The sequence below is a fragment of the Crinia signifera genome, chromosome 4 (assembly GCF_055691185.1).
Source record: "Crinia signifera chromosome 4, ASM5569118v1, whole genome shotgun sequence".
NCBI lineage: Eukaryota > Metazoa > Chordata > Amphibia > Anura > Myobatrachidae > Crinia > Crinia signifera.
This window is the reverse complement of record NC_139220.1, coordinates 124,909,695-124,932,375: the sequence shown is the minus strand read 5'-3', so window position 1 is coordinate 124,932,375 and position 22,681 is coordinate 124,909,695. Positions and strand designations below refer to the sequence as shown.

Sequence of the window (22,681 nt, the reverse complement as noted above, 5' to 3'; positions counted from 1 at the left end):
GACATATGTGTCGACATTTAGAATCAACTGCATACCTGAAATTGACTTCAGTCGGAGAGGTGTGTCATTTCGCCTTTTTATCTTGGTATGTACCATCCATTACTGTACGCTTTCCATATATATGCATGTTTTTAAGAAATGTATTGTTTACAGACTTACTGTTATGTTGCTATTATGTCTAAAAATCATGCTTACTGGTTCTCAGTAAGTACTCATACCTTTATTCATTGTTACCCCATTGAGAACCATTCTAGTATTTTATTAATTCACTCTAACCCATTGTCATCCATTACTGTACACTTTCTATTATTTTTACCCACGGTCATTTTTTGCATTTATATTGTAAACTTGATGTTTTGGTTTGTATTAGTGCCAAAACGGACCTTTCGGCATACGATTGGTCCTATATATACCCGTCTATTTATCAATATGATATTGATTTGCAGATATCGCTGTTTTGCTTCAGTGGAAGCACTACCTGGTCATTTGACTCACAACGGTGACCACACCTTCTTTCCTCTTTTTAAAATAATTCATTAAGAGTGTACTTCAATTTGTATGCATAAAGATTCCATAGGTATGTGTTATGCTTGTTTTTTATTTTTCCCACACTGAGGCTGACCTGGGAAATTCTGGTCTACATTCCCATTGCTAGTTCCTCATAAGGAACCACTCACCTTCTCTCCTCTTCCCTCCTCTTGTTCTTCGCATTTGTTCTTCCTTCCAGCTTTTTATGCCCTGAATTATCTTTTAAACCCATTTAAGACTGTTCTTCACGGCATTGTTCCATCAACTTTTTTTAGATCTTGGTGTATTACCCCTGAGGAAGTCCCTAGTGGACGAAACGCGTAGGGTTATCTCGCATGATCAAATCTACACCATTGTACAGAATCATTATGAATTACTACCTTCAACAATCTCTGTAAACCATCAACAATTTCTGTAAATCACCCATGACCTATGTATTTTAAACCATTTTATTGTACGAAATAAATTTTGTATTTTTACAATTGTCGATTGGTGATATTACCTTCTGAGCGCACCTCTACACCCCTGTCTCTATATATATATATATATATATATATATATATGGGGAGAGGGGTCGGAGGCACTCGCGAATAAAGTTAGACCACACCAGGCTAGTGACCAACGTTTCGAGGCATGGGTTGCCTCTTTATCAGGGTGCTCACTTTTGAGCACCTTGATAAAGAGGCAACCCACGCCTCGAAACATTGGTCACTAGCCTGGTGTGGTCTAACTTTATTTGCGAGTGCCGCCGACCCCTCTCCCCCTGCAGATTGACAGCCCAGTGCTGTGCGTGGACGGGCACCACTTCATTATATTTGGACCGTCGACACTTTTTGCTTGGAGTGCCACCATCCCCCCCAGACACTATATATATATATATATATATATATATATATATATATATATACCTAGCAAAGGGACCGCTTTCCTGCCTCCCAGTGCCACTTCATTTGTTCAGATGTAAGGATTATATGGTTAGTGATGTGCTTGTCAGGAGGGAGTTGTTCTAACTGGTGTATTGGTCTCTTCCCACTTTCTTATAGCATCGGAAAGTTACATATGCTTACTGGCAAATGTCAGTGAATGAAAACAATGGTAGGAATCCTAAGGTTCCCCCACCAAACAGATGGTGTTTTGGGAGTAGGGATTAAACAATAAAATAAATCCATTCATAAATTGAGAAAACCCGTGGCCAAACATTTCAAGCAAGAGGGACATAAATTGTCGGACTTACAACATAGGATCATAGACCACGTCCCAGAGAGCCACAGAGGCGGCGACAAAGGAAACCAACTATTGCGCCTGGAGACTAGATGGATCCACAAATTGAATTCCATTAAACCTGTGGGACTGAATGACAGGATACCATATAACCTATTCATCTAAAATCATGGACTCTCATCAGTCATCATTTTGTGTGCTTTATTCTTCATCTCTGGCTTAATCTCGGTACTCTTTACCTAGCACGGCGCCCACGATCTTGATCGTGGGCATCGTGAGGTAAAAAATCGCGTCGGTCGCGTCGTATGCGGGCTAAAGATGCCCGGACGCGACGCGACCGACGCGATGTCCACGATTTCCCCATTGAAAACCATGTTAAACATGAACATCGCGTCGGTCGCGTCGCGGCTGGCCATAAATGTGCACACGATGGCCGCGACGCGATGCCCACGATTTGCCATAGGAATCAATGTTAAAAGGCCCGATGGACACGATTTTCATGTTAAATGGCTGAATGGACCCGATTTTACCATAGGAAACAATGTTAAATGGGCCTTAGAGCCCAAATAGTTACCCTGAACTCTGAAATGGCCCCCCCAATTGTTTACGCCACCCCACGATCAACGTCAACCCGAAGCGTGGCGAGCGCAGCGAGCCCGCGAGGGGCGGCGGTACGCGTCCTCCGACCTTTTCATACCCCCACTATCCACGTCGGCGTGGAGTTGAGAATAGAATAGTGTGGCGAGCCCGAAGCGTGGCGAGCGCAGCGAGCCCCGCGAGGGGACGCGGATACCTTCACAGGTAAACGCGTCCCTTCGCGGGCTTCACAGGTGTCCGCGTCGCCATGGACACCTGTGAAGCCCGCGAGGGGACGCGTATAGCTGTGAAGGTATCCGCGTCCCCTCGCGGGGCTCGCTGCGCTCGCCACGCTTCGGGCTCGGTGGCTCGCTGCGCTCGCCACACTATTCTATTCTCAACTCCACGCCGACGTGGATAGTGGGGGTATGAAAAGGTCGGAGGACGCGTACCGCCGCCCCTCGCGGGCTCGCTGCGCTCGCCACGCTTCGGGTTGACGTTGATCGTGGGGTGGCGTAAACAATTGGGGGGGCCATTTCAGAGTTCAGGGTAACTATTTGGGCTCTAAGGCCCATTTAACATTGTTTCCTATGGTAAAATCGGGTCCATTGAGGCATTTAACAGTAAAATCGTGTCCATCGGGCCTTTTAACATTGATTCCTATGGCAAATCGGGAGCATCGCGTCGCGGGCATCGCGGGTACATTTATGGCCGGCCGCGACGCGACCGACGCGATTTCCATGTTTAACATGGGTTTCAATGGGAAATCGCGGGCATCGCGTCGGTCGCGTCGCGGCCAGACATAAATGTACCCGCGATGCCCGCGATGGGCGCCGTGCTAGGTAAAGAGTACCTAAATCTCTTGCTATCCCTTTCTTTTCCATATATTATACATAGACACACGACTAAGGGCCTTATTTTGGTTCATTCTTTCTGACAAAATCCTTCTTAGATGGGCAAAACCATGTGCACTGCGGGTGGGGCAGGTGTTACTTGTGCAGAGAGAATTAGATTTGGGTGGGGTTTTACTTCAAAGTGAGATCTATATTGCAGTGTAAAAATAAAGCAGTCAGTATTTTCCCTGCACAGAAACAAAATTACTCACCCAAATCTAATTCTCTCTGCACATGTTACATCTGCCCCCCCTGCAGTGCACATGGTTTTGTCCATCTAAGAAGGATTTTGTCAGAAAGAATGAACCAAAATAAGGGCCTAAAACAAAGACCACACCATATTGAAAAGGGTGCTCTTTTCATCACCCATGGGGGACAATTTTTTCTCCCCCCATTCAGGCGGGCAAAACATGCCCAATGCGTGCTTTTTTTCTTCTTCGGCTATTACTCTCGCTATCCCTTTCTTCTTCCTTTTTAAAGAGCCACCACTCTATTTATACCATACTGTAAGATGCAGACCACAGTATACCGAGCAAGGGACATCATTACATGCCCCAAGTGTGCTTTTTTTTCTTCTCCGTCTTTTATTCTCGCTATCCCTTTCTCTTTCTAAAAACTTATAGATTATTAGCCCCTAGTAATATTTTAGCATGAGATACTCAGTGTGACGGGGAACACATCACACCAAAATAGGGACATTACAACATGCCCTATGTGTGCTTTTTTTCTTCTCCATCTATTACTCTTGCTATCCCTTTATCTTTCTAAGTCCTCTTGCCATTTATTTGCATTAATATTTGCACCTTTTGCACGGTGCACTGCCTCATAACATTGCCCCCAACTTAACCACTAGTGATCTCATAGCCCAATGTGTGCCCCCGCTCCAGCAACAGGGTCATATACCCTAGAAGATAAGCATTCATGCCTCTCATCCCAACAGTCTACTGCCGTGTCACCCACATATATAGATAAGGTTGACACTGTGTCGACCTCATCCACACAGTACCTCACACACCCACAATGATGTAAAGATGTACTGCATTTATGTTTTATATATGTTGTATTAACATATCTTTCCACTGTTATTCGCAATAACATTTTTTCACTGTTAAATTGTCTCCACTCCAGGTTGGCCGGCCAGTACGATGCAGGGTCCAACATAGCACCTTCCAGCAATATATAGCTCACGCTGACACCGGAGTGACCACAAAGCGGATCACCCGGGTAACCAGACAGCGTGCGTTCCATCTTCCGAGTAACATGCGTTCCATTCACCGGAAGTCAACACTGACGACACTTCCGGTCTCACGCATCCCGGTGACATCCGGTAAGCTAACGGGGCGTCCTGCATCGTGCTGGCGGCTAACATCACCCTCCCTATTTAAGGTATGCACTATTTTTTCTATGCGTTATCACCTACACCTTGACAAAGGGGCATCTGCCCCGAAACGTTGGTCGTTGTATATTTTTGAATACAGAGTTTTTTCACAAGTCCCAGGAGTGCCAGTCTCTTCTTTCTATTTATCGTATATATATATATATATATATATATATATATATATATATATATATATATATATATATATATACCCAGCAAAGGGACCGCTTTCCTGCCTCCCAGTGCCACTTCATTTGTTCAGATGTAAGAATTATATGGTTAGTGATGTGCTTGTCAGGAGGGAGTTGTTCTAACTGGTGTATTGGTCTCTTCCCACTTTCTTATAGCATCGGAAAGTTACATATGCTTACTGGCAAATGTCAGTGAATGAAAACAATGGTAGGAATCCTAAGGTTCCCCCACCAAACAGATGGTGTTTTGGGAGTAGGGATTAAACAATAAAATAAATCCATTCATAAATTGAGAAAACCTGGCTGTGTATGAGGCATAATACCACGTTACCTTCTGTTGATCTATATGGCAAAACTAATATACGGTAATCCAAACTGTCCCTATAGTTTTCACAAATTGTTTGTAATGTGGCTTTACAAATATATATAAATTATATATTAAAAGGATATGCCCATTGGAATAAATGTAATATTTTTATTGTTTTGGTGCCTTCATTGTTGCCACTGTTTTTTTTTGTTTTCTTCTTCTAAAGAACAGAATGCTTTTTTTTCTCTTGTATCCATCTGCTGTGCTGATGTTGGATCTAGGGCAGTGGATACTAAACCTTATTAGCTGATTTGTGGCAGGATCTGAGAATCACTAGCAACATCAGCATCCCTGTCTGCTGACCCAATTTGTGTAAATAGGTCTTAAACGTGTTTCCATCTGCAGAGTGCTGATTTAACAGGCATGTATTTTATTTTATTTTACATTAAAGTGAATGGCTGGTAGAATTGCCTTGGTAAAGGTTGTGCATCCTTAGTCTGACATAGCCATCATAGTAATGACACACTGCAAAAACTCTTCTTTGATCAAAGCAACGTGATTACTGCTTCATTTATTATATGATTTTGGTTTCTTTCTCTGTTAATCCCAAGGATAAAAAAATTGAATAAAGCTAAATTGGCCTTAATTTACCGTTATTTCTATCCAAAGTGGATGTTATTTGAGAAATGTCATCTGTACAGTACAGGTGGATAGATCTCAAGTCTGGGGAAGTTTTTTTTAATGCTCATCATGGGGTAGACATGAGGAGGAGGCAGGAAGGTAAACCATACCTCACATAAAGTAAGTGTAGCACTTCATTTAAGGCATAGTGCCACTTCTGAAAATGTTGGCATCACTGTTCCAGATCACATTACTCTTGTTTCCTTCTCTGCCAGATGGTCTGCAGAGTGCAGTGACCTGTTAATGACATCTCTGGATAGGGTATTTAAAGATCTGCCTGCCCTAGGGCAAGATAAGTGAAAATGTCCAAAAATAGTAGTAGTGGTGCACCCTGTTTAAAGGATCATAGGGTGCAGAGGCACTTTAATTCTATCCCTCTCTTCAGTTCCTCTGCTCACAGCTATTCTTGCCTCCGAGCAGTCGGATGTGCAGTGCGGTCCTGTGATCGCACTGCTGCAACATTGGCTTGCTTGAAGCCTCCAGATTTGGGACCTGTTATATAGTGCAGGAGGTAATAGCCACTTTTCTGATTGTAGATCTCAGCCTGTAAAACAATTTATCTAGTCTTGGAATGTGCCATTTGTTTCAGACCTTGTGGTCGATCCTATTAGGTCCGGATGATTCACAAGTGCAAATCATCACCGTACTGGGAGCACTTTATGGTGGACGGAATTCACCTAAAAGCGCTCACATCTTCATAGGGTTATGAGCAATTTTAAGTGAATGTGGCTCAGCAAAGAGTGCGAGATCGGGTTAAATCGGGTGCGGTTGTCGGGTTTTAAACACCATGAGAACAGCACCCCGCACCCTTCACAAGTAATAGGATCAACCCCTTTGACTACTGTGGATCAAGGTCTGCACTAACCCTCTATGATTCCAGTATCACTGTCTGAGAACTGCTTGACTATTACTCGGATAATAAAACTTTAGCATATTTTGTTCTGTTTCATTCCTGGTGTTTTGTGCACAGTGTCCATATTTATTTTGCTAAGTTCATCTTATATGTCCAGAGTCTGTGTAATTCTCCGAATGTCTTTACTATGTCTTAGTGGCAAACAAGTTAATTCTAAGGGAAAGGGAGCTGCTAAATGTGAAAATGCTGATTAGCTGGGTTGTAGAGGTTCATTCCAGGACTTCTGCCATTACACTTCCAGGCCCAATACTCCACAATACAAACTTCTCTCTTATTTAATTTACTGTAGATTGCTGGTAATAACAACAGACAAAATAATAAAATGTAATAGAATAAAAATAAATGAAACTGTTTGTATTCTGCCATGTCCTGCCTCTAAATAATGCAGAATGGACTTGTTTAATGTGAATCATGCCACCTTAGCATTTTTACTGCAACATGGATGGAAAGTGACAATAAAATCAGAATCCACTTTATTGGCCAGGTATGCTTGCGTATACTAGCAATTTGTTTTTGGTTTACTGTGCAGCAGCCAGGAGGGTAACGAGTAAACAGTATACTGTACAGTATAAAAAATATAAACAGGTGGGGGAACATGTACAGTCATACAGAAAGATATTCCGAGGGGACACAGTGTTAGATTATTTGCAGAGGGTTATGGCACCACTTAACAGTGAGATGCTCAGGAGTTCACTTGTCAGCAGGTGAACCACTTGAGGGAAGAAACTTTTTAGGCTTCTGGTGGGAATGGCCCTGTAGCATCTGCCTGATTTCAGCAGGTTAAACAAACCATGGCCAGGATGTAGTTGGCCCTTGACTATCTTCCTTGCCCGCTTTTTTGCTCTGGACAGAGGGAAGGTCCGCCCCGATGATTTTCTCTACAGTTCTGACTACCTTTTGGAGTCCGCATTGATCTCTTTTGCTGGTGGAGTCGTACCAGACCAGTATCAAGGAGCACAGAACAGGAATTATGATGATAGCAGCTACAACCTAGGTTTACCCAAAGTGCTTATTTGCAAGCAAAAACAATAAATCGACTGAACATTGAATGTGGGTCAGCCCTTGGAATAAATAATATGTAAATGTGAGTAGGATTTACTAAAACTTTTATAATATGAGTCAGTGCTCCACATACATATTTTTATGACGACAGGTATGCAATGCTATACATAGGTTCATATCCAGGAAAGTCAGTGTACAGGTGATGGATACAGGTTATAATGTAAAAAATAAGTCACAATTGTCCAGTATAGTAATAAGGACGGTGCTGCAGGCTGCAAGTGGGTTACAACTTACTTGGAGTGAGCATATGTTTCAAAAGTTTTAAAAATGAATATATACACAGGTCTCTGAAGGAAGAGAGTTCTGATTACTTGGTAAGAATAGTTTGGAATGTAGTAGGAGGGGGTCTTGTGTTCTAGGGGGTCCACATTCCGTAGCCCCTAAAACGTACAAAATGTACTCTTCCGGTGTCTTTTACTGTTGCAGGGTTCCATGTGTTCTCTACTTGGTTCCTGTTCCCGTTGTGGTTCAGTTCTTGTGAGTCTGCATACTAGCTGGTAGCAGCGGGTACCGCCAGTGGAGACGTGACATATGGGATCAGCGATCTCATGAGATTACGCTGTAACTCTGTTTAGCGTTGTTCTTTCAGCCCCTCAACTCTGCCAGCCAGGTGGGAGGGAATGTTTCTTCCAGGATCCAAAATGGCTCACACATGCAATCTTACAATAGTACAGTAGTGTGTTTTTGAGTGTCCTCTAGAGTGTATCGGCCTTCCGGCCTTCTTCAGGGAGTTCTAAGGCTTCCACCTCTGTTGCTACTAATGAACATACGAGTATACTGCTGCCTAAAAGGGAGACTGCAACTCCGACAATAAAAAGTAAAAAATATAGAGTGCTGCGCACTGCCCTATAATACCTCCTGTAGACTTTTGCAATATTGTTTAAAACTAGTTAGCAACCCGTCAAAATAAACATAGCAGTAATGTCAGCACCGGCGGCGGTACTTGTGTACTAGCACGGCACCCATGATATTTGGTCGCACAACTTTTAATCGCATCGCATGCCATACACCTGATGCACTGCGATGCGATTTAAAATTGTATAAGCCCCCTATACAATGTTTAATTGTATAAGCACCCTAATGGGGGCTTACAATGTTAAATGCACCCCCACGCCACCCCCATTTTGAACGTGAACCCAAAGCGCAGCGAGCCCGCAAGGGGCGGCGGTACGTGTCCTCCGACCTTTTCATACCCCCACTATCCACGTCGGTGTGGAGTTGATTTCATATAGTGTGGCGAGCACAGCGAGCCACCGAGCCAGAAGCGTGGCGAGCGGGCGCGTAATACCTGTGAAGTAATGCGCGTCCCCTCGCGGAGCTCGCCTCGCTTCTGGCTCGGTGGCTCGCCACACTATATAAAATCAACTCCACGCCGACGTGGATAGTGGGGGTATGAATAGGTCGGAGGACGCGTACCGCCACCCCTCGCGGACTCGCCACGCTTCGGGATCACGTTCATAGTGGGGGTGGCGTGTGGGTGCATTTAACATTGTAAGCCCCCATTAGGGTGCTTATACAATTTAACATCGCATCGCATTGTATGGCATTGTATGCCATATACAATTTTAAATTGTATACCATCGGGTGCCAATCGCGTTGCATCGCATGTCTGCGATGGGCGCCGTGATAGTACACAAGTACCCCGGCGGCTGTGCGTGCCCAAACAGAGCAACACTTGAATTGCTTTATTGGGCACCATCTAGTGGCTGCTGGCACGCATAACACATGATTTCTCTGCACAGTGACAAGAAACAGTGTTATTAGCCTTTTATCATATAGGATGTATTTGATCAAGTGGCATTACTTACAGTAAGTAAGTAATGCCATTTGATCAAATACATCCTAAATGTTTGAAAATGACATGAAATAAATGTAATGTTTATGTATACCTAATTAATGCTATTTTATGTAATCCATTTTGAATACTATCCCAAAAGTCTATTGAGATTGTATACAGAATTGCAGAGCCTTTTCCATTCTTTTTTTACTGATTATGAAATATGGATATTAGAAGACTGCAGGACTAATGACCTAGAGACATCCATGGATGCAGTCTAATGATCAAGGCCACAGAGTAGTTCCAATCATGGTATTCCTTACTAACGAGATTTATGTGATGTCTGATCATCTGGAAACATTAAATTGTCTGCAAGTGTGGCAGATGTTTCCTATAAGGAGCAGAAGCTGGTGCGTTGCATCATCCTAGGTTTGTGTTGTGAACTTATTTAGAAACTGGTTGTGCAGTGCCCCTATAACTAACTTAGACGATAATGGCCAAAGGGGGACTGTCTTTCCGTGTAGAAACAAGCAGATGTCAGCCTGAGGACACTCTTTCTCTGCCAGATCATCAGTCTTATTTCTACCATGATTCATGAGACTGTTCTAGGGAGGTGGCAGGATTTTGTAAATGATGAGGAATGGCTCTATACCATATTACATGCACATCAGAGATATCAGTACATGTCTTGTTAGCCCACATTGACTTTCAATTTCTCTAGTTGCATTCTGTTTATGTCTTGAAAGTAACAATATTCATGCTGATGCTTGAACTAAAATTCTTGTTTAACCAGTATCCATCCATCCATGTTTGCAGGAAGAGCTACCGAAGGTTGTCTTTTGTCCTAGGTCCAATACATTTGTGTGAGTCTCAGCTATCAGTAATGAAAAACCCTTGATATCCTGTTTTGACAATAGGTCCCTTCATTTAATTATTCTCAGGCTACTCTTTTGTCCTTAAAGCTTTGCCTGTATATGCTCTAGCATGAACTTTCTTGGAACTGGCATCTTGGATTAAAAAAATATATAATAGTCCCTTTTTGGAGAGAAATAGTTACAGGTATGGTATCCCGTTTCCGTACATCCCGTATCCGAACCGTGTTTTTTGGGAACAATTCAAATGTTTTTATTTTTGTTCCCCCAACCCTTTTTTTATACTACCAAGTTCCCCGGCGTCCATAGCTGGCCTTCAGCATCCTCTCCGGCGTCTCCAGCGGTCCCAGGAGTGCATTGTGCGCCGGTGACATCACCGACGCACCTGGGAACTCACACAATGCACTCCTGGGACTGCCGGAGATGGTGCTGAAGGCCTGCCATGGACGCCGGGGGACAACGTGGGAGCCAATGGACCATCGGTGCACCACCAGGGCAAAAAACTGAAAAATCCCTTATCCGGAATGCTCGTGGTCCAGAGCATTTCAGATAAGGGATACTCAACCTGTATTATAAAAGGTGAATACAATTTGTAAACCTCATTACAGCTAAGAACAATGGGTACAAATGCTATCCATATGAACACTACAATGGAAAGACCCATACAGATGACCGCGCGTTGCCATTGTCGGCTCAGATCTTTATATGACATACAGGCAAAATCTAGTTAGATTGCATAGAAAGTGCATGCAAAAGACTGGTTTGCATAGATTGCTTAGCACATATCGCTATGTGTGTATGGGCGATCTAGACACCGGGAAATTCAAGGGAAATCGCCTAGCCTAAATAGCTTAGCACACATCGCCCTGTGTGTATGCCCTTTAACTTCTGCTTTTGTTTTATAATAAATAATTTAATATGCAGCCAGTAGATGGTATGTGTTACTAAAACATAATTGATGTAAATTTAGCTTTTTATATGTATTCGCCAATAACCCGAAGACGCAAAAAGATGAACTATTCAATGGTTTCCAATTTATAACATTCTTCACATACAGATGTAGCGCCTGTCATTCATTGCCGGCGCCCGCTAGATCGCCCCGTTTGTCGAGCGCCAGCGGATGGGGACTGGCAATAATTATCACCAGCCCCTGCAAGGAAGACAGTGGCTCCATCTGTAACTCCTATTATCTAAAAAGTAGAGCTGTGTCCCCAGGCACCATTGATGCAGTTGGGGCATACAGCCCATCTCTGTGCACCTGGTCCCGTGAGACACTATTTGCTACAAATGTTTTCTTGTAGTGTCTTTTTTTGTCTGCAAATTTGAGTCTCAATGGGATGCCACTAGGACACATCAGGAGACTGTGCTGATTAGTTTGATATGCTAACTTGTATATCTGTATGCAACTGAGTATTTTTGTCAAAGTTTTACTTTGCAGTGGCCGCTTCTCTCTTTTTTTCTACACCAACTTCTATTGTGCTACATGTACAGACTCAGTCGCACACATATGTCAGATATCAAAGTATCCAGCACAGTCTTCTTGTGTGTCCTAGTTGCATCACATTGTGATTAAGCTGCATTTTCAGAGGAAAAAGAAGCCGCTGCAAGCAGTGGCAAGAGATTTATCAGCTCACCCGAATCAGGCATCTCTTGGCATATCGAGGCTAGATGAATGAATACACATGTGTAGTGAAAGGACAGTAGATTCCTGGCAAGGGAGTGACATACCGTTTAAATACAAATACAGGTTGTTGTAATGGACATGCATCTTTTATTTACTTGTTCAACACTGTAGAATAAAATAGTACAAGTTTCAAGTGAATAAACTGGTTAATGACCGCATTGTTTCCAGTAAGTGTTTTAATTCTACCACCACAAAGCATCTTGTTCTCAGAGGAGTAACATGCCAAGCAGCTAAAACAGTTGTGTAGTCAAAAAGGGAGCCGTGGCTTATGAGCGCCAGGTTTATGGTGTCCATTAGCTAGGATTTCAAGATGTCAGGCTAATCCTCCTGTGAATGTCCAGGAGCAAAAGGCAGCTGATCCTGAGAGGTAGATTTATTTGCTGATGACTTGATATCCTTTTGCATTTATGGAGTTAATCCAATTACAACATCCGCAAGAATGCTCTTGTGAAATATTAATCCTTGAGCAGATCCATAAATCTCTAGAAGTGCCAATGCCCAAAAACCGCATCCACAGGCACATCACTCAGTAGCAGTCTCATTTGTGGCTTTATTTGCTCATTATTAGTTGGAAAACATCAACATATTGAGATCTCAAAAGTAAACTTTTGTGCTGTTTTTAGGGTGCTGCTTCATGCAATGAACAAGCATTAATACATAATGTATACATCTCTATAGAGGCAGCCATTTTGTTCCTTGAGCCAATATTTGTGAGAATCAGTGGCATATTTATAACTGGTGCAATGTGTGTGATGCCCCCGAGCCCCAGGGGGTCCCATCCCACACACACACACTGCACCCATTTTTTAATACTTGCCCTGGTGAGAATTATAGCATTTGTGGTTATCACCCGGCAATTTACTGGGACTGTCAGAAAAAACACAGGCATGCTCCAGCGTTTTCAGGGAGGGTATGTGACAACAGCTCTGGTTTCGTTCCTCGTGTTTCCATCGCACAGGAAGAGTAGGTTTTGGGATACGCACACCCTGGAAAAATAAGAATTTATCGTAACGAATGTCATTATCAGAAAATTCATTTAAATTGTTGTCTAGTTATTTCCCGCTTTGCTTGACCGTAAATATGTCCACACCATTGCTTGACATGCACAAGGTCAGCATAGACAAAAGGCTGACATAGTAATGGCTGACACATTAACAGGTTGCCAGGAGTTTTTTTTTTTTTTTTTTTTTTAATTGTTTGTACTTTCTTATACTTTACCATCCATGTAGATTCTGACTGGGAATGGTAAGCATTGCAAGCGAAGCAGTACATTCATTTGCAGTCTATATGATAAAGTGTAAGAATTTGCACCAAAAAACATGAACAACTACTGCTGACCATCTCCATGTCCACCTTTTGTCTGTAGACCTTGTGCTTATCGAAATTTTGGTGTTGACCTTTTATATAGCCATTACATGTGAATTCATTTATGCCCCTTTCCCACTGCAGGTCTAAAACGGTAAATTGCCGATTTTTTAGCGCAATTTATCGTTTAAGGCTGCAGTGGGAAAGTGCCAGAGTTGAAATACCAGTTAAAGATAACCGGTATTTCAACCCGTTTTAAAAGCAGAGTCCTACACGGTTAAATACCGTTTTTGAGGCAGTGAGAATGCCTCTGAAACAGTATTTAGTTTAAAAAAAAAATCGGCGTGGGGTCCCCCTCCCCCCCTGCCGTAACCAGCACCAGGCTGAAGAGCCGGGGCTGGCATTAAAAAATCAGGAAACCCGACAAATAGGGCTTCGCTGATTTTTTAAAACCAGCCCCAGGCTCAAGGGCCGGGGCTGGTTCCCAAAATATGGGGGACAAAATGAGTAGGGGTCCCCCGTATTTTAAGAACCAGCCCCAGGCACAACCAGCCAGCAGGGTAATGCCACAGCCGGGGGACACTTATTATATAAGGTCCCGCGGCCAAAGCATTAACCCTACCGACCAGTCAGCCTGGCCAGGGGTCCTGGGGGAGTGGGGACCCCCCCAATAAAGGGGTCCCCCCCTCCAGGACTTACCTGACCAGGCGGAAGCCTGGTGCTGTCCCCGGTGGCCCTGTGCGGTGGCCACCGGGCTGATCATTGTGTAAAAAAATAGATGAAAAACCTATTGTTTTAAACTGTGGAACTATGAGTCCCAGCAAGCCTCCCCCCCCCGCAAGCTGGGACTTGGAGAACCACAAGTCCCAGCCTGCGGGGCATTAAAGGGCCCGCTGGGTCTTGTAGTTCCGCAGTAAAAAAAAATAGATAAATAAATACACACTGACACATTAGAAAAATAAAAGTTTAATACATACATTACACAAACACACTGATACTTACCTATCTTGATCTCGTAGGTAGGTCCCAGGGTCCGGTTCGGTGCCTTGGTTCCGGGGCTCCAGGGCTGAAGAGTCCGGGGTCCTGGATCCGTAGTAATCCAAAGGGGTACCTGGGGAAGGAAATCCTACTCACCTGCTCCTGTGGCGACCACCCCGGCATCTGCTGTTGAAGTCACGCTGCTCCCGGCTGCAGTGGTACCCGCTCTGCCTTCGCTGTACACTAGAGACACAGAGATCCTTCTTCCTCGGCGTCTCTACTCAGAATGATTTCTGGCCAATCAGGAGCCGAGAAAGTCTTTATTGGGGTGGTCCCCAGGACCCCTGGCCAGGCTGACTGGTCGGTAGGGATGAATGCTTTGGCCGGGGGGACTTGTATAAAAAGTCTCCCCCCCGGCTGTGGCATTACCCTGCTGGCTGGTTGTGCCTGGGGCTGGTTCTTAAAATATGGGGGACCCCTACTAATTTTGTCCCCCGTATTTTTGTAACCAGCCCCGGACCTGGAGCCTGGGGCTGGTTAAAAATCAGGGATCCCCTATTTGTCGGGTTCCCTGATTTTTAATTACCGGCCCCGGCTCTTTCAGCCTGGTGCTGGTTAAGGCTGTGGGGGGGACCCCACGCTGTTTTTTTTTTAAATCCCCCCCCCCCCCCCCTCATATTTTTTATGGGTTAAACAGGTTTTTAAACGGCAGTGTGAATGTGCCAAAAACGGCTTTTAAACGGTAATTTACCGTTTAAAAGCTGCAGTGGGAGAGGGTCTTTATGGCTCTTGCAGTTTAAAAACCCGTTTAAAAAAAACGGGTAATGACCCGTTTCAGCAGTGGGAAAGCAGCATTAAAGTGCTGCTAAATTGTTACAACTCCATATTTTCTTCCCATGTAATAATTTGTTTTGTATTTAATAAATTTTACTCTCAACATATTGTAAGAATTTGCTTAAAGAGAATATGTACCACTGATCTGCTGTAGATGTATAGTGGTTATATGTTTTCCATTTGTTTATTTGTTCTTTGAATGATAGATTTAGCTCTGCAGTTACAAGACAATATACTAAATATCATTTATAAATTTGCTAAAGAAATAAGTAAATTACACAATTACTTTGAAAGAGTTTTTCTTTATTGCGCAAATTTGCAAAGATTGCAGTTCTATTTCACATGGGATGTTGCTATGGGCAACCAATCAGATCCGGTCTCTTATCTACTAGAGCATGGGTCTTCAAACTATGGCCCTCCAGATGTTGTGGAACTACATGTCCCAGCATGCCCTGACAGTTTTGGCATGCTCTTATAGGAAAAATGTGGCAATGCATGTTGGAACATGTAGTTCCACAACATCTGGAGGGCCACAGTTTGAAGACCCATGCACTAGAGCTGGGGTAATTGGTTTGGTAATAGTGTCCTTGGGTGGCGCAACCCACACTAGAAGGATGTATAAAAACACCATCTGTAATTAAAAAGAATTTATTCAACAATGGTGTACACCTAAAAAACACATATAAAACAAGACTCAAGTGATAAATTCATTTCAGGCATTAATTATGCACAATACATCCCTTCGTTATTCTGTACAATTTGGACAATCTGCAAAGTGACTTTCTCCTCACCAAATCACGGTGCTGCGGTGGGCTTAGCCCTTTAGTGGAAAGGTCCTGCGACCACACCGCAGGTAGCTTAGTTCTTTTGCCAAAGAAAGTGCAGCGTGCTTCAAGTATAGTCCAGAGTACCAACCGGGATGAAAGTGCTTCGTGCAGAAAGTGCCTGGTGAATAAAGTGCCAAGTGCCAGCAGCAAGTGAAAAAGCAGCTATGATAGCCGCTCCAGCAACGCGTTTCGGGGATAACGCTGTCCCCTTTTTCAAGCTGAATAATCAGTAAGCTGCTAGATGGCTGTTTAAATCCCGTACCATCGTCCGCTACCGCCAATCACTATCGCGCTGTTTTCGCGCGTTACACAAATCAAAATACCGTCATACGATCAATGATACTTCCTGCTTGCGTTCCAGCAAGTCAGGAAGTATGCGCTCCATCAGTGAATATTCTGACGGAAGTGATGTATCGGGACTGACGTGTCTGTCTCACGTCACATCCTCTGCGTTCCATCTACCGGAAGTAGACATCTCAATACGCTGAATAGGGATTTCTTTTGTAGTTTCCTGTAACTTTGCGTGTCAGCATTCCTTCCTGCTTGCGTTCCATTGATGGTAGTGATCATTACACATTTTCTTTGTCATCTATATTTATAATATTCGGATTTCTCAATGCATAGTGAAAGGTTTATGGGTAGTGACTCTCCTCATACCTTCTATGCAGTACTTCGTTCCTGCAATGTCCAGCCCTATTTACCGGGAGAGTCAGTCCCCTTTTAGTTGTTTTCCTTTCCTTCTTTGCGGATGAGCAGCACATATGGTACATAAAAAACATGAAAATACAAGACGTGATTAGTAAACAAGAATAACGATAAAAACAAGCATATTATTCTAAAAACCATTTTAATTCAAAATCCGCATTTAATCCATTCGGAACAAGTGTACACTTGTTCCGAATGGATTAAATGCGGATTTTGAATATGTGCTGCTCATCCGCAAAGAAGGAAAGGAAAACAACTAAAAGGGGACTGACTCTCCCGGTAAATAGGGCTGGACATTGCAGGAACGAAGTACTGCATAGAAGGTATGAGGAGAGTCACTACCCATAAACCTTTCACTATGCATTGAGAAATCCGAATATTATAAATATAGATGACAAAGAAAATGTGTAATGATCACTACCATCAATGGAACGCAAGCAGGAAGGAATGCTGACACGCAAAGTTACAGGAAACTACAAAAGAAATCCCTATTCAGCGTATTGAGATGTCTACTTCCGGTAGATGGAACGCAGAGGATGTGACGTGAGACAGACACGTCAGTCCCGATACATCACTTCCGTCAGAATATTCACTGATGGAGCGCATACTTCCTGACTTGCTGGAACGCAAGCAGGAAGTATCATTGATCGTATGACGGTATTTTGATTTGTGTAACGCGCGAAAACAGCGCGATAGTGATTGGCGGTAGCGGACGATGGTACGGGATTTAAACAGCCATCTAGCAGCTTACTGATTATTCAGCTTGAAAAAGGGGACAGCGTTATCCCCGAAACGCGTTGCTGGAGCGGCTATCATAGCTGCTTTTTCACTTGCTGCTGGCACTTGGCACTTTATTCACCAGGCACTTTCTGCACGAAGCACTTTCATCCCGGTTGGTACTCTGGACTATACTTGAAGCACGCTGCACTTTCTTTGGCAAAAGAACTAAGCTACCTGCGGTGTGGTCGCAGGACCTTTCCACTAAAGGGCTAAGCCCACCGCAGCACCGTGATTTGGTGAGGAGAAAGTCACTTTGCAGATTGTCCAAATTGTACAGAATAACGAAGGGATGTATTGTGCATAATTAATGCCTGAAATGAATTTATCACTTGTGTCTTGTTTTATATGTGTTTTTTAGGTGTACACCATTGTTGAATAAATTCTTTTTAATTACAGATGGTGTTTTTATACATCCTTCTAGTGTGGGTTGCGCCACCCAAGGACACTATTACCAAACCAATTGTTCCACATAGGAGGTGGTGTACCTCCATAAAGTGTCACTGGGGCTGCACCCACCTAGTTAATTAGCGCTCACCATACCACTATACCATAATTTTTCATTGTACTAGAGCTGGGGTAGCCAACCCTAGTCCTCGAGAGCTACCAACAGTGCATGTTTTGCAGGTCTCCTCACAGAATCACAAGTGAGCTAATTGGCTCCATCTGTGTATCTTTTAAAATGTGTCAGTGATTAATGAGTGCAGCTGTGCAGCAGCTAGGTTGTCTGGAAAATGTGAACTGTTGGTAGCTCTCGAGGGCTAGGGTTGGCTACCACTGCACTAGAGGGTGCTAAAAAAATAAGAAATAGATTCTGATTGGTTGCCCATAGCAACGTCCCATGAGAATTTTTCCCATTGTGTTTTGGGCTGTGTTTTTGTGCCTATATATGTCCCGGGGGAGGGTTGTATTTGGACATGCTACTTAAAGACATATTACTTTATAAAGCTTAGAGATCAGCTATAGGACATTGCAGCAAACGTGCAGATTAAGGGAATTATATTGTTCATTAAGTCAGTTTTGAAAAAAAAAAAAGAATATTACTGTATGAGCAATGACGAATTCCAGGGATACTTAATGAAAATATGGGACGCTCTATGATTTGAATGATACAATCAGCATTTTCATTTCAAACCGTTGACAAGGAACATTTGCACGGGGCAGTAGTTGGACTTGTAGTACTGTAGTACACACATTATTTATCAAGTGTTTTGAGGTAGCTATGTTAGGATTATTACATAAGCTTTTTATAGTACAGGAACACCCACAAGTGAGTCACTCGGGGATGAGATGCCAACTCTCCCTTAATTAAATTCTGGAAGACCTCACATTTCATATTTTAGGCTACAGATAAGCTTTAACACGGTTTCACTATTTGCTTATGTAACCTTTTAATAAGTGTTAAACAAGCGATAAATACATATAGTGCTTGAGGTTAAATTAGAATGTGTAATAATGGAGCCGACATATGTCAGTATTTATAAGTTTTGCATTGCATGTACTGTATATTCATTTTATTTTTGCATAATATTGAATTATTAAGTGTGCAATCCTGTTAAAAACTTTCATATGTTCCAATCCTGATCTGTGCGCTTGGGCAAAACAGCCAGATCACAAGTTGGTAATAGCCATCATCTGAGTTCATGTACCAGTATAATAAGATACACCATTTTGTTTGCGTTGTGGTTGTTGTTGAGGGTAGTACTTCTTTCCTATCAGGCCTCATATCTGCAATATAGTGGATCTCTGCAGTATCACTTCCTCTGGCGTTTGTCAGCCACAGATCTCTCACATTTTCCAAAAGGAATAAATTACATTGAGAGAAATAGGAGCAGAACTACACCATGAACCTTTTTGTAATCTGATACATTGAGTGAGCAGTGCAGCGACCTTTCACGTATCTTAGATTCTTAGGACCCGATTCAACATCAGTTGTCATTTTGTGAAAATTGTCAAAATTACAACTCCTGATGGTAGGCGAAGTGCTATGATGTAGTAGTCGCGGCTTATTACAACGCCAAGTTCAGTTGTGCTACATATATAGACTTGATAATTTTTCCAGACAAAAAAACAGGCTGATATCGCACATGTAGGGGGGTATCCAATGCCGGACGCTATTTCCAACAGGGGAAATAGTGGCCCCCGTCTGTTCAATGCTGACGTTTCCAACAAGTCGTATCTGTTTGGTCAAAAACATCAGCGAATTGTCGCTCTTTTTCACCAACATGTCCACTTTCCAACACTTGACAGCCAGAACGTCGAAGTCCGGCTGTCGAATTACAGTCGAGCTGAGGGAAAACAGACACGTTCTGACAGTCGGAATCCCGTTTGAATACCCCCATAACCCGATAATGATGAGTATTACTATTCTAGCCTATTTTTGGGGCTGAAAAATGTGCTGCAGTAGGACGTTAATGATGGGATCCGGGATAAGTTGCCATACCCTTGTGTTATTGTGGATCTCCAGGGCTGCACCTCAGGGATTATGCTCCACATGATTGAGGCACACAAAGCATAATACTCCATAAGGTCCTGTCATCAGAGGGTATGGACACAAAACCAGGCTAATAGGATAGCCCCTGGCACACCTATTAGCGCTAAATAATACCCCTTTCAGACAGAAAAGTCTGAAAATCCCGGCAAATACACGGCATTTCAAATGCCGTGTCAATTTGCCGGGAGCAGCCTGACCCCCCTTCACACAGAAGAACAAAATTACCGGGTTGAAAATTTCTACCTGGTAATTTGCTGAATAACACGGGTAATTCTTCTGTGTGAAAGGATCAACACGGGTCATAAATCCCGTGTCCTCGACCCTGGTTAATTCCCAGGTCGGAGACACGGGATTTACGACACGGGTGTGCCCTTTCACACAAAAAGGACCCGTGTATTTAATGAAATTCCCGGGTGGAACTGCTTCACCCGGGTATTTAATTTTCTGTGTGAAAGGGGTATAACCAGTGCTAGGTATAGATAGATATACTGGCAGTGCTGAACAGGTATCGTTGATCTGTTATAGTAGTAATTTATTTGCTACCAATCTGAGTAGACTGGTTTGCCCAGCAGCGCATCACGCCTGTCGGGTGATGTCAACACAATCATTCACAGCGACTAGACAACAGGTGAGTAAACAGCACGGCTTTATTTTGTAATCTTTACATAATGATTAAATTAGAACAGTATGCTAAATAGAGAAAACTCTCAAGCATGTTAATGACAAATCAATAGTTTCTGATGTCTCTTAGTAATATGCAGTGAAATCTATTTTAAGACTACAAACCGTGACTCTTATTATGAAGGTTTCTCCAGGTTTACATTAGCAGGTCACAGGTTGGGTGTGTGCACATTTCTGCTGGCTTGCCAACTTTACATTAAATAAATATTAATTTCTTAATTGATGACTGGTAGCAGGGCAACAAAGCCTATGTATGTCAGTAAAAGGCTCAAGTAATGTGTATGTCAACATGATTTATTCCTCTGTGCTGCTCTTAGATTAAATGAGCAATTTCCTGGCAGTTGGAGATTTAGAAGTTCCAGGTGTTATTTCTGTCTCTGAGCTTCCTGAGATCACTGTACTTGTAAATCGTGACCCTGTCTTTACAGCAGTCATTTGATTTTCCTCACTGGGCTGGGAACTTGAGCTGAAGCCATGACTCTCACAGCTGATATTGAGGCATGCAAAATATGCCCGACAGCTATCAACCCACACATCCAGCAACAACTGATTCCTTCCTCTCTTCCTGTGGAAGAGTAACATCCTCTTAGAAGAAATATACCCTGAGGAATTCAGCTCTAACAGGAGGGCTTTCACACAGGAAATTATTCATGTATCTCTAACAGAAAACTGCTTCTGTAACTTGGGCTGTCAGCTCATAATGAGCTTCCTGCTGACCTACAACATGCAAGAGACATATCTAGCTCCATGGAAAATACCAGTTTGTTTTCTGTACCTTTGGAAACATGTCACCACTTCATCGTGTAACTTAATTGTTTATTCTGTCTAAAACCATTACATTTAATTGATATTAGTCAGCTGAGTCCCGTATTTATACAAGATTCAGGTTTACATTACTGAAGCTACTCAATCCCTTCTTGCTGAACCAACAGTACGACTTTTGTTCTTCTTAAGGATACAAGGGTGTACATTTACTAATGCTTCCAAACATGAAAAGAGAAGTTGTTGCTCATAGCCTATATTCTAGGATGCAATCGAGAAATTGTAGACACATGATTGGTTGCCATGAGCAACATCACCTTTTTTCATGTTTTGAAGCTTTAGTAAATTTACCCCTGGGTTGGAGAAAATGTATAACCAAAGAAATCCTCGATACTTGGGGGGGGGGGGTATTCAATTGGCAGCGATACGGGGTCTGACATGGGTGGCATTCGGATTTGTCCCATGTTCAGCATCCTGAGTTGGAGCTGAAATTTTGGGCCTAATTCAGACCTGTTCAAACAGGTAAACACCGCCCGCTGCACGAATCCCTTCACTAGCATGCAAGGGGATGTGTATGCTTATACGTCCCCTCACATGCCTCAACATGGAAGACAAATCATTTGATGGTCGAGGACCATCAAATTAGTTTTATTCACATTTGCAGTGTCAGTCTAGACCAGGCTTTCCCAACCACGGTCCTCATGGCACACCAACAGTGCAGGTTTTAGTGATATCCAGGCTTCAGCACAGATGGTTTAATCAGAATCGCTCAGATACTAATTAATCACCTGTGCTCAAGCCTGGATATCTACAAAACCTGCACTGTTGGTGTGCCTTGAGGACCGTGGTTGGGAAAGCCTGGTCTAGACTGACTTTTATCTTGGCCACAGAGATAGCTGAAGGTGACGTCAGCCGCCCGCCCCAAGCAGACATCAACACATTTGCTTGTACAGGTAAACTCCCAGCGTTTTTATGGACACGCCCATAAAACAAGGGTCATTTCCCTGCCCGCCCCTCCTGGAGCGAATGTTCCGGCGAGTGTGAAACTCTCCAAAGCCATGCGCAAACCCCGACCATCGGGGACTGGGCTGAATTTGGAAAGTGCAGAGATTTTGGTAATGTAGCTGTGAGATTTAAAGTAGCATTTTATTTATTTTATTAAAGCCGGGACCTTGTTTGTTATTGCACTAATATAGAAAAAGTTGTCGCTTTAAATCAAGCACTATAATCTCTAA

At 43.1% G+C, this 22,681-nt stretch overlaps 1 protein-coding gene across 4 annotated transcripts in view; it reads left to right on the top strand.

Annotated features, from left to right (window-relative positions):
* The window catches only part of POC1B (POC1 centriolar protein B), a 113,785-nt gene that overhangs the window by 60,258 nt on the left and 30,846 nt on the right, over positions 1-22,681 (top strand). The window contains exon 11 of one of the 4 annotated variants that reach the window (XM_083182369.1): positions 1,572-2,002. The exons of 2 other annotated variants lie outside the window; for them this stretch is intronic. In XM_083182369.1, the coding sequence (XP_083038495.1) occupies positions 1,572-1,679 (108 nt within the window). In that variant the 3' untranslated portion in view covers positions 1,680-2,002. Of the gene's footprint in view, positions 1-21; positions 55-1,571; positions 2,003-22,681 lie in introns of those variants that run through there. One more of the 4 variants, XM_083182370.1, reaches the window with a different exon arrangement.